The 12,311-nt window shown below is 49.4% G+C and overlaps 1 protein-coding gene and 1 long non-coding RNA gene across 4 annotated transcripts; both read left to right on the plus strand.

The window, feature by feature from the left end:
- Positions 1-2,034: 2,034 nt before the first annotated feature.
- Positions 2,035-3,585, plus strand: Gm32252. The gene is made up of 3 exons (XR_385562.3): positions 2,035-2,240; positions 2,391-2,438; positions 2,896-3,585. It is a non-coding gene; the product is annotated as a predicted gene, 32252 (long non-coding RNA).
- A 2,984-nt stretch (positions 3,586-6,569) lies between these two features.
- H2-Q6 (histocompatibility 2, Q region locus 6) lies at positions 6,570-11,775 on the plus strand. 3 transcript variants are annotated; one of them, NM_001368741.1, is made up of 7 exons: positions 6,570-6,660; positions 6,828-7,097; positions 7,291-7,566; positions 9,584-9,859; positions 9,987-10,102; positions 10,280-10,312; positions 10,658-11,775. In NM_001368741.1, exons 1-5 carry the CDS (start codon positions 6,597-6,599, stop codon positions 10,079-10,081), a joined length of 981 nt encoding a protein of 326 aa, NP_001355670.1. In that variant the 5' UTR covers positions 6,570-6,596; the 3' UTR covers positions 10,082-10,102; positions 10,280-10,312; positions 10,658-11,775. The 3 variants fall into 3 exon arrangements, with proteins under 3 accessions (NP_001355670.1, NP_997531.1, NP_001355671.1); NM_207648.2 differs by having other exon boundaries at positions 10,720-11,775; NM_001368742.1 differs by having other exon boundaries at positions 10,047-10,102; positions 10,720-11,775.
- The last annotated feature ends 536 nt before the right edge of the window (positions 11,776-12,311 follow it).

Raw genomic sequence — 12,311 nt, forward strand, 5'->3', positions numbered from 1 at the left:
AGTGGATGTAGACTGTTTGTTTTGTAGGGGTGGCCACAAGTTGTTAAAGGTCCTCATCAGGGAAGAAACAAAGAAAGGGAGATTAGATTCAGGAATTTCTTTCTCTTTTCCTTTCTTCTGTTTTTCTTTCTCTGCTATCTAATGTTAGTGGAAGAAGGGGGAGAAGAGATTAAACAACAACAACAACAAGAAAAAAGAGGGTATGTAGGCATATTTTTTCCAACCAACTTTAATAAATGTTCAGCCTCTCCTTTTGCCACCCACGCAGAAGAGGTAATGAAAGTAAAAAATTATTAGGATATGGGGGAAGTGGACCTGTTTGAAAACAGCTCCTTGGGGGCAAGCTCATTCTTCTCTGTCAGCAGTTCAGTCCCATAGCAAACACCAAATAGGAATCAATAGCTGCAGTCCAGTCCTCTCAGCAGGCAGACACCATGCCTGAACCAGCAACTGTAGATCAATCCTGAAGAAACCATAAGGCTCACCAACCAAGACGTCACAGGAAGGTCCAAAGCAGTTCTTTGGAGAGTTTCTCTCAATAGGGGCGGTCCCACAAGTGTATCTCAACAACTATGTAGGGCAAACCAACCTTGTATAATTATGTTTTCATACTTGCTCTTATTGTATGTAGTTTATAATGTCAGAGATAGTGTGGGGAATTGCAGGCTGGTCTCCAGTCGAGCTGGGATCTGAATCCCGATGGTCGTAATTCACCTACATGACATGGTAGGCGTTCCCTCATGCTCCTGGAACTCTGGCGCCTGCCTAAGGTACCACCTCCCACAGCCTCCACAAGAGAAGCATGGTCATTAGTCACATAAGCAAAGGCCCAAGCTTCTAACCTTCAGGCTAAACTCCTCCCCAGTTACCTAGCAACAGTGAAGACCATAAAAAGGGGTGCCCCCACATTGCTCTCTTACTCCTTTGTCCTCTCACATCACATCTCTCTTCTCTCACTTCTCTCCTCTTCCCTTTCTTTGTCTTTTCCTCTCTCTCTCTCTCTCTCTGTCTCTGTCTCTCTCTCTCCCTTCTTCCTACCCTCTCTCTTTCCCCTGCATTTCTATAATAAAGCTCTAAAACCATAGAGAGTCTCTGCTCTGCTCCTTCAAGTTCCACTGCGCACTCTGGTCAGTGTTGGGAACTTCTTCCCTCTTCCCTCTCTCCCAAAACCCTGGTGGCTTTAGCAAAGTAGCTCCGGGCGGGGGCGGGGGATCCCCAGGCAGGGCTACCCCTTGACCACCGCTGAAGAGTGGGATAGAGGAATGCCCATCCAGGGATGAGTGGATAGGGTAGAATACAACCCTCCCATGCCTGACTGACCAGAGAATAGGGAAACTCTGACAGAGTGTGGGCATCTTTTTCCTATCTCATTTCTCCTCGGGCCCCATTCCAGGGCCTCTCCATTTTTTGTTACCCACAGGATAGAGCCGTTTATAGGACTAAAGGGGCGGGGCAATAATGAAGTAATGTTTTTGTACACTGTGAAGATGAGTCTCTGTCCTACCTTGCCTACCTAAAGCACCTTCTGAGTGGTAAAATAAAAACCCTATGTCCTGTAGCAAAGGAGAGTAGAAGGCAGGATTCTGGGCAGAGAGAGGAACTCTGGGAAGAGAGAAGCATGGGGGATTTGCCACCCAGACGTGGAGGAAGCAGGATGTGTGAAACTGAGGAGAGGTGACCAGCCACGTGGCAGAACTTAGAATAGTATGACTGGGATAACTGAATTATGAGATAGCTGGGAACAGGCCTAGCATAAAGCCTAAGCATTCATAAATAAATGTAAGTCTGCCATCATTATTCAGAGCAAGGGAGGACAAGCAGGAATCTTCGACAGATAACAGGAACAGGAGCAAGCAGACACAGAGCAAGCCTTTCCTTCTTCCAGGTCTTCATGTAGGCTTCCAGCAGAAGGCGTGGCCCAGATCAGAAAGTGGGAGGGGCTCCTGCTCAAATATTCTGTACTACAGGTGTGTCTTCCTACCTCAAAGAAAAGGATCAGAAATTGATCTTCAAATTAAGCAAAAACGTCTCACAGGTGGTGTCTTCCATTTTGGGGTTTTAGTTAACCCCACACGTAGCTGACATCAAAGAACCAACACCATGGTTTCTGTCCGAGTTCTGGAACTGCTTTGTTTGGGGCTTTGCAGCTCCTTTTAGCACCCATGGCTCTGCCTCCTGCCTCCCCTCTTACAGGGAGTTTTCTTCCCACGGGTGGAGAAGCACGTGAAGATCTTCTGGATGTAAGTTTGATGAGAGCAGGGCGGTCTGAGACCTGAGAGCCCTGGAGAAGTGCAGACAGGAAGGAGGCCCTGGGGCAGCTCAGCAGCCTGGATCCCCTTTACCCTCAGCTCTGTGGGCTCAGACGCTGTCGTTTTTGTTTCTTCCACCAGGCGGCGCCGTTGCCCAAGAATGTGATGCTTCTCTTTCATCTTCAACAGGTGAGACCCTGGAGGGTCTGCAGTTGGAGGGAAGATGGGAAAGGGCACACCTTTCTCTGCAGGAATGCTCTGGATATTGGGGTTCATGGTCTGTTACAAATCATCATTCAAACGTCTGAGTACAGTTTATCTTGTTCATAGGGAATTAAAAACTAACATCGGCTTAAGTGCAAAGATGAGCACACACTGTGTCTTTTTCCTGAGATGAGGCTATGATCAGTATGTTGTATTTTTAATTCTATGACTCTTTTGCAAACTGTCTTCAGTACGGTGTATTTCAATCATACATTCCTGTCCTGTCCCAGAGCTGGCTTCACTGGCTGGTGATACAGATTTGTCTAAAGAGCCCACGACCCTCAGCCTCTGCTCTAGATGTGTAGGAGAAAGAGAGGATTTTTGAAATCATGTATTTAAATTTTTTATTAGAATTATTTGGTTATTGTCCATGAGTATGTAGGTGCACAACCATTCGATCCCTGGGAACTGAAGTTGCAGATGGTTGACAGCCGCCACGTGCTGATGGAACTCACCCTGGATCCTCTGCAACAGGAATACGTGCTCTCAGCTCTGAGCCATCTCTCCAGTCACTATTGGAAGGTTCACATCAGGAAACCACACAGCTGATCACAGCCTGCTGCTGAGCACATGAGAGAAACTAGAGGCGCGGGAAGAGACACTGTCAGTGCAGAGCTCAGGAGGGAGGGGAGCTGGGCACTGATGGGGAGAGGCCTGAGGGACAGACACAGAGAGGGGCTGAGCAAGAGGAGACAGAGGCAAAGGGGGAGACCTAACTCCGCAGAGTCCCCTGTTGGAGGGTATCTCTGTCAGACTGCACTGGACACACCTGCAGAACCCTGCTGGCCTCTTCCATTTCATAGTGAACGCTGTGCTGGTTTGAATGAAAACAGCCACACAGGCTCATAGGAATGAATCCTTCAAATCCAGCTCATGGAGCTGTTCAGGAAGGACTGGGAGGTGTGGCCTTGTTGCCACTGGGTTGGGCACTGAGGTTTTAACAGACTTTCTCTATTCCCAGTGTCTCAGCCTTTGCTTGCAAATCAAGTCCTGAGCTCTCAGCTGTTCCTCCACCACACCTTCCCTCTGCCATCATGCACTCAAACCCTCTGAACCTAGAGAAGAGATTAAACACATTCTTTTATATGTTGCTTTGGTCACAGTGTCTTATTACAGTAATAAAAAACTAACTAAAGCTGGTGTGGTGACACATGCCTTCAATCCCAGTGTGGTGGATTGAATAGGTGGCCCCATAGACTCATGTGTTTGAAAGCTTGGCCCACAAGGAGTGGCAATGTTAGGAGTGTGGCCGTGTTAGAGGAAGTGTGTCACTGTGAGGTTGGGCTTTAAGGTCTCCTATGCTCATGCTCTGCCCAGTGTGGAATGACAGCCTCTCCCTGGATGCCTCTGGATCAAGGTGTAGAAGTCTCTGCTCCTCCAGCACCATGTCTACCTGCACACTAGCATGCTTCCTGTCATGATGGACTAAATCCCTGAAACTGTAAGCCAGCCTCTACTAAATGCTCCTCTTTAGAAGGGATGCCTTGGCCAGGCAGTGGTGATACACGCCTTTAATCCCAGTACTTGGAAGGCAGAGGCAGGTGGATTTCTGAGTTCGAGGTCAGCCTGGTCTACAGAGTGAGTTCCAGGACAGGCAGGGCTACACAGAGACACCCTCTCTTGGGGGGGAAAAAAAGTCATGGTGCTTTGGGGTTTTTTTTGTTTTGTTTTTCGAGACAGAGTTTCTCTGTGTAGCTCTGGCTGTCCTGGAACTCACTTTGTAGACCAGGTTGGCCTTGAACTTAGAAATCTGCCTGCCTGCCTCCCGAGTGCGGGATTAAAGGCGTGCGGCAATGCCTGGCTGGTCATGGTGTTTTTTTGTTTGGTTTTGTTTTAAATATTTATTTATTTATTTATTTATTTATTTATTTAGTTATTATATGTAAGTACACTGTAGCTGGTCATGGTGTTTTTTTGTTTGTTTTTGTTTTAAATATTTATTTATTTATTTATTATATGTAAGTACACTGTAGCTGGTCATGGTGTTTTTTGTTTGTTTGGTTTTGTTTTAAATATTTGTTTGTTTATTATATGTAAGTACACTGTAGCTGTCTTCAGACACACCAGAAAAGGTTGTCAGATCTCATTACAGATGGTTGTGAGCCACCATGTGGTTGCTGGGAATTGAACTCAGGACCTCCAGAAGAGCAGTCAGTGCTCTTCTTAACCGCTGAGCCATCTCACCAGCCCCGGTCATGGTGTTTCTTAACAGCAACAAAACCTAAACTAAGACACCCAACACAAAGGCAGTTGTATCTCTGTGAGTTCAAGGACAGCAATGCCAGGGCTGTGCAGATAGACCTTGTCTAAACAAACAAACAAAACCCATAGTAAAATAAGAAGAAAAGCAATGGAGTCAGATCCTGTCTGTGAAGCTGCCTAACCCCAGCAGCATCCCTAGGTTGGTCAGGAGGAAACCTAAGAGCATCAAGTCCCCATGGAAAATGCTCACAGCATCTAATAAGAGGGGTTCAGGGAGACAGGGTCTGCTGAATCCTGGTGAGGCTGGGGGGGGCAGCTGTGGAGACGTTCATGGGGAGGTGACTGGAGTTCACACCTGTGGTCACACACATTCGTTGCTCTGTGTGATGAGTGACTCACTTTGGGAGTACCCACCCATCTCTGCTCTTCTTTCCACTTCACTTCTGTGGCTGCTATTTGAAAAGATCTACAGAATCATGAAATGGGTAAATTTAATCTTTCCTCCACACTACTGATCAGGGATGAAACCTCACATCACCAGTGTGTGCTCTCTGGCATGAGAATCATCTTTCTTCCAGTGTCCACACTGCACAGGCCTGGGGAACTCTGGGGCCAACTCAATTATCAGAACCCATGTCCCACACAGCTGTGACATTCATGTCCCTCACCTCATCAGCTCATACGTGTGAGTGAAGGTCAGGGAGGGAGGGAGAGGGTCAGAAATTACATAGCTTCTACCATACTATCATATTTATTCTGTGTTATAGTTGGTGACAGTTCCTCTCCTACTGTGATTGAGTCACTAAAGCAACTGCACCTTGGAAGTGCAGAAATAGAGAAGTGCAGTGGAGACAGCGATCAGTGCCCTGCTGTCTGTGGTCTGCACAGGGGTCTCTCTTCAGTGGACAAGGGGATCTCCTGTGCTGAGTCCCAGGTCTACACAGACAAACTCAGAAGGAAGATCTTTGTTTTAAAAAACAAAAACAAAACAAAGATTCCGGGCGTGGTGGCACATGCCTTTAATCCCAGCACTTGGGAGGCAGAGGCAGGTGGATTTCTGAGTTCGAGGCCAGCCTGGAGTACAAAGTGAGTTCCAGGACAGCCAGTGCTATACAGAAAAACCCTATCTCTAAAAAAAAAAAAAAAAAAACCAAAGAAGAAACAAACAAACAAACAAACAAACAAAAACCCTGCAGCCACAGCTCTTCAACTAGGAGGTAACACAAGGAATCTGTGAGAAGACAGATCCTGAGGAGAGAGGCGAAGTCTACACTTAACTGATGAGAGTCCTGCACTCAGGCTTGGAAGTGTGAGCCGCCCATTGCAGGTGAACAGAGCCTGGTCTCTATGGAGTCCATGTGGGGCTTTGCAGACCAGCGCCTCTGCTTTAAGGAGAAGCCTATCTTCACTGCATCCCCAAGTGCTTGTGTCTCCATTGTATTCCCAGAAGTGGCATTTCTTCTAGAAGACTCCAAGGTCTGACTTCTGAAGAGAAGAAGGAAGAGGAAGAGTGGAGGATAGGGCACAGAGAGTATGGCCTGCGGGTCTCTCCTGGTGTCCTGACAGCTTCTGGATCAGAACTCGGAGACACCATGACAAACAGCTCTCTGTCCCCGGCACAGGGTTCAGGCAAAGTCTTAATCTCCAGGCTGTGAGGTCAAGGGTGGGGAAGCCCATGGCTGGGGATTCCCCATCTCCCCAGTTTCACTTCTGCTCCTAACCTGGGTCAGTTCATTCTGCCAGGACACTGATGACCTGTAACAGTTCTCACCCCTATTGGGTGAGGTGATCACCGGGAACCAATCAGCGTCGGCGCGGGAGCGGGTTGTAAAGTCCACGCTGCCCACAGGAGTCAGTCGACCTGAATCCCCGAGAGGAGCAATGGCTCTAACAACGCTGCTCTTGCTGGTGGCGGCCGCCCTGACCCTGATCGAGACCCGCGCGGGTGAGTGCGGGGTCGGGAGGGAAACAGCCCCTGTGCCGCGTCCCCGCGTCGCCCACCGGACCTCCGCCCCTTCTCCACCCGAGCCCCGAGCCCTGCTCCACTCCCGGCCCGCGTACCCGACCGGGGTCCCGGGAGGAGGTCGGGGTCTCACCGCGCGCCGCCCCCAGGCCCACACTCGCTGCGGTATTTCCACACTGCTGTGTCCTGGCCCGGCCTCGTGGAGCCCCGGTTCATTATCGTCGGCTACGTGGACAACAAGCAGTTCGTGCGCTTCGACAGCGACGCGGAAAATCCGAGGATGGAGCCGCGGGCGCGGTGGATGGAGCAGGAGGGGCCGGAGTATTGGGAGCGGGAGACACAGAAAGCCAAGGGCCATGAGGAGAGTTTCCGAGTGAGCCTGAGGACCGCACAGAGATACTACAACCAGAGCAAGGGCGGTGAGTGACCCCGGGTCGGAGGTCACGACCCCTCCACGTCCCGAAACAGAGGCCGGTGAGGTCCCGGGTCCAAAGTCCGAGTTTCAGGAGCAGAACTGACCCAGGACCGGATTCCCTTTCAGTTTGGAGGAGTCCGCGGTGGGGGGTGGGGGGGGGGGTGGGCGGAGGAGGGACTGACCACTGGGTCCCGCAGGCTCTCACACACTCCAGTGGATGTATGGCTGTGACGTGGGGTCCGACGAGCGCCTCCTCCGCGGGTACCTGCAGTTCGCCTATGAAGGCCGCGATTACATCGCCCTGAACGAAGACCTGAAAACCTGGACGGCGGCGGACATGGCTGCACAGATCACCCTACACAAGTGGGAGCAGGCTGGTATTGCAGAGAGAGACCGGGCCTACCTGGAGGGCGCTTGCGTGCAGTCGCTCCGCAGATACCTGCAGCTCCGGAAGGAGACGCTGCTGTGCACAGGTGCAGGGGCCGCGGGCAGCTCCTCCCTCTGCCCTCGGGCTGGGGCTCAGTCCTGGGGAAGAAGAAACCCTCAGCTGGGTGATGCCCCTGTCTCACAGGGGAGAGAGTGACCCTGGGTCTCCTGATCCCTCATCACAGTGACTGCACTGACTCTCCCAGGGCTCAGCCTTCTCCCTGGACAGTGCCCAGGCTGTCTCAGGAGGGAAGGAGAGAATTTCCCTGAGGTAACAACAGCTGCTCCCTTCAGTTGCCCTGTAGCCTCTGTCAGCCATGGCCTCTCCCAGGCCGGGTTCTCAGCCCACACCCACTGTCTGTAGACACTGACTCCTGTCCTGCTGAGTGTGTCAGCCCTTACACCTCATGACCTGAAGTCTCCTTTACCCGATGGGAGACATGGACTATCCTACACTAGGCTGGTTCCCCCAGTTTCTAGAACTTTCCAAAGAATACAGTCTACCAGATCCTTCCCTGTCTGTGGGGTTTGCATCCTTAGACACCCAATTCTATCTATTCCTGCAATGGTGAATAGTTACATGAGCCATTATGGGTTACCCTAAACAAATACTTTTCTTGTGTTTTTCCCCTCTCGTTTTCTTTTTATATACTTTTTTTTAAAGGGTATTATGTTGCTTATAATCGGTTTTTCTTTGGCACTGGAATGATATTGCTCTCTCTCCCCACCACACCCCCACCCCCGCCTATATCATTTGTATCAGTAGCCCTGGCTGTCCTGGAACTCACTCTGTAGACCAGGCTGGCCTTGAACTCAGAAATCAGCCTGGCTCTGCCTCTGCCTCTGCCTCTGTCTCTGCCTCTGCCTCCCAAGTGCTGGGATTAAAGGCTTGGGCCACCACCACTGGGCAGAAGAAAGGTTCCTGCGAGCTTAAAATGTTTTCTGGCAGAATTAACCATCCAGATCACACCTGATATCCCTGTGCCCCACCAAGTTACAGTGCTCCCCCTGGTGAATCAGAACTTGGACTCTGAGAGACAGGGTCTTCTGCAATCCAGGCCTGAGTGAGAGGGAAGACCACACACCCTGTGAGCCCACTGTGTTCCAGTGAGTGCTGCACTGGGGTCCACAGCACACTCCAGGGATCCTGTGTGACACATCTGTACCTTGTCCCCCAGAGTCAGGGGCTGGGAGTCATTTTCTCTGGCTGAGTGTCAGAGGTTCACCACATTTCTGCTACACACTCCCTGATGGCTGTTTACTTGGACTGACAGTTAATGTTGGTCAGCAAGATGACCACAGTGGTTTAGTCTCAATGGTGTCACTCTTCCAGTAGCATATGGTCCTGATTTCTAATTTAGATACGAACTCAAACACATATGAAATTTCTTATTTTCCATTCCATCTTCCATTATATAGCTACCTATCTCGTGCTATTGAACATCACATAAGGATGACCATGTTTACCCACTGGCTCATGTGGATTCCCTCTTAGCTTCTGAGTCCCCTCAGGAAAATGTGCAGTCCTGTGCTGAGGGGACCAGCTCTGCCTGCAGGTCACTAGTGCCATGACAGTTAAAGTGTTCATACAGACACATAGTTCATTGTAATTACTGATTTAACGTTGTCTTGGCAGTTTTCAGTTTGCATTTATTTATTTATTTATTTATTTAATGCATGGAAGTACACTGTTGCTGTACTGATGGTTGTTTGCCTTTGTGTGGTTGTTGGGAATTGAATTTTTTTTTAGGACCTCTCTTTGCTCTGGTCGACCCTGCTCACTCCGGTCAACTCCTATGGGTCAACTCTGCTCACTCAGTCCCTGCTTGTTCTGGCCCAAAGATTTATTTATTATTTATTATACATAAATACACTGTAGCTGACTTCAGATGCACCAGAAGAGGGCGTCAGATCTCATTACAGATGGTTGTGAGTCACCATGTGGTTGCTGGGGTTTGAACTCAGGACCTTCAAAAGAGCAGTCAGTGCTCTTACCCTCTGAGCCATCTCCCCAGTCCTCAGTTTGTCTTCTTAATTATGCGATTTCTTGAATCTTCCAAACAGATCCCCCAAAGGCACATGTGACCCATCACCCCAGGTCTTATGGTGCTGTCACCCTGAGGTGCTGGGCCCTGGGCTTCTACCCTGCTGACATCACCCTGACTTGGCAGTTGAATGGGGAGGAGCTGACCCAGGACATGGAGCTTGTGGAGACCAGGCCTGCAGGGGATGGAACCTTCCAGAAGTGGGCATCTGTGGTGGTGCCTCTTGGGAAGGAGCAGAATTACACATGCCATGTGAACCATGAGGGGCTGCCTGAGCCTCTCACCCTGAGATGGGGTAAGGAGGGTGTGGGTGCAGAGCTGGGGTCAGGGAAAGCTGGAGCCTTTTGCAGACCCTGACCTGCTCAGGGCTGAGAGCTGGGGTCATGACCCTCACCTTCATTTCCTGTACCTGTACTTCCCAGAGCCTCCTCCATCCACTGTCTCCAACATGGCGAACGTAGCTATTCTGGTTGTCCTTGTAGCTTGGCCATCATTGGAGCTGTGGTGGATTTTGTGATGAAGAGAAGGAGACACACAGGTAGGAAAGGGCAGAGTCTGAGTTTTCTCTCAGCCTCCTTTAGAGTGTGCTCTGCTCATCAATGGGGAACACAGGCACACCCCACATTGCTACTGTCTGTAACTGGGTCTGCTCTCAGTTCTGGGAACTTCCAGTGTCAAGATCTTCCTTGAACTCTCACAGCTTTCCTTCTCACAGGTGGACAAGGAGGGGACTATGCTCTGGCTCCAGGTTAGTGTGGGGGACAGAGTTGTCCTGAGGTCATTGGAGTGAAGCTGGAGTTGTTGGGTGCTCTGGGAACCCATAATAGCTTCTCCGTTGTAATCCTCTGGTGGCCTGTGTCAGATCTTGCTATAGATATATCTTTGTATATATTTTTCCCTAGGCAGGGACAGCTCCCAGAGCTCTGATATGTTTCTCTCAAGATTGTAAAGGTGACATTCTATGGCCTGATTGCAGAGGGGCACTGTGGACATGGTTGTGTTTCAGGGACTCCCACAATCCCCTGTGAGTGGTGGGTTGTTGGGATATTGTCTTCATTGTGGTGGTTCCTGACCCTCGTTCTCTATCATGAAGACAGCTGCCTGGAGTGGACTCAGTGACAGCCAGTGTGACCTTGGGTCTTCATTTTTCTTTAGAGAACAGTGTCTGATGTTCCCTGTGAGCCTATGGGCTCAATGTGAAGAATTGTGGAGCCCAGCCTTCGCCTACACACCAGGACCCTGTCTCTGCATTGCCCTGTGTTCCCTTCCACCGCCAACCTTCCTGGTCTGCAGTGGAAACTAAGGGTTCTTTGGAAAGTCGGTTGGATGGCGTTGTGCTGGGGCAAACACATGAAGGAGTGTTTCCTTAAAGTGGATACAGGTGTGAAATCCTAAGGCCGACTCCTGAAGGAACATTTCACTGAAGCAGACACAGGAGAGAGGATGTTCTGTTAAACAAGCATGTGAAAGGATGCGTGATGAAGGATTCTTTGCTAAAGACACACTTATATTGGTCTGCCTTACATTGTGTAGTGGAGCTGCATTGGTCGGGGCGCCATAGAGAGAAACGCACCCAAAAATTCTGATAGTATTCTGCAGTTGATGCTTCCAAGGACATGAGCTTATTGGATGCCTGTGCTGAGGCAAGACGCTTGGAGGACACATGATGACTGGAGAGTATAAATAGGACTCCATGGAGTGACTGAGACAGAGTTTGCCTTGCTGGTACAGTGTGTGTCTTGTGTCTTCACTGTTCTTCACTTCCATAAGAGAGGTACAGCAAAGAACTTCTCCTGGTATTCCTGCTGGTCCTTCCTGCTGGCCCTAGCTGAGGCCTGGCTGTCTCTGCTAGGTCCTATCACTTCTGTTGCTAACCTGACTCTACTGAACTGAACAACTGCTATATCCCTGAGGTGTTTTCAAGTGGATGGAGCTGCCACTGCTGACCTGTGAATTGAACTGCCAACGTCCAGACAACTCACATGAGAGTTGCTCCCAAGTGTAGTCTCCCCTCCCCCAGCCTGAAACCTGCTTGCTCAGGGGTGGAGCTTCCTGCTCATTCGTTCTGCCACGCCCACTGCTAGAACCTGCGGAGCCACACACGTGCACCTTTCTACTGGACCAGAGATTATTCGGCGGGAATCGGGTCCCCTCCCCCTTCCTTCATAACTAGTGTCGCAACAATAAAATTTGAGCTTTGATCAGAATGGATTTGTCTTAGCTCCGTTTCTTCTTTCGCCCCGTCTAGATTCCTCTCTTACAGCTCGAGTAGCCTTCTCAGTCGAACCGTTCATGTTGGGAGCTGCTGGCGGCCACAACACCCAAGAACCTTTCTAAACAGGAACACTTCCCTCTCCCCTGATATCCTTTCTTTTCCCCTACGTCTGCTGGGTGGTAGGTTACAAGGAAAGCTAAAGTGTTTAAGAACCATCATTAAAAATAAAATTTGAAAAAAATTAAATTTACACTGGAATGATAAGGGGCCAGTGGAGAATCTAATTTTAGACTAAAGAGTGTAATCTCAAATATCTTACTTTGGTTTAGATTTTTGTATATTGACAGAACTGTAATCTTATATATTGCTACAACATACTGTATACATACTTTGACTCTTGTTTAAGACACTATACCTATGCCACTCATTTTAAAATGTAAAGTTCTAATCCATGAAAGACACTATTGAAAACAGTTCAAGAGAATTAAGAAATGCAAGTGGGTAGTCGGTCAATCAAACTTATGGACATGTT

Source organism: Mus musculus, chromosome 17, assembly GCF_000001635.26.
Source record: "Mus musculus strain C57BL/6J chromosome 17, GRCm38.p6 C57BL/6J".
Taxonomy (NCBI): Eukaryota; Metazoa; Chordata; class Mammalia; order Rodentia; family Muridae; genus Mus; species Mus musculus.

What these genes read in the sequence shown, in the direction of transcription:
- H2-Q6 (NM_001368741.1), top strand. Translation starts at nt 6,597, where the DNA reads ATGGCTCTAACAACGCTGCTCTTGCTGGTGGCGGCCGCCCTGACCCTG. An exon ending in CTACAACCAGAGCAAGGGCG is followed by an intron (nt 7,098 to 7,290) that starts GTGAGTGACCCC and finishes TGGGTCCCGCAG; the next exon opens with GCTCTCACACACTCCAGTGG. An exon ending in GCCTCTCACCCTGAGATGGG is followed by an intron (nt 9,860 to 9,986) that starts GTAAGGAGGGTG and finishes TGTACTTCCCAG; the next exon opens with AGCCTCCTCCATCCACTGTC.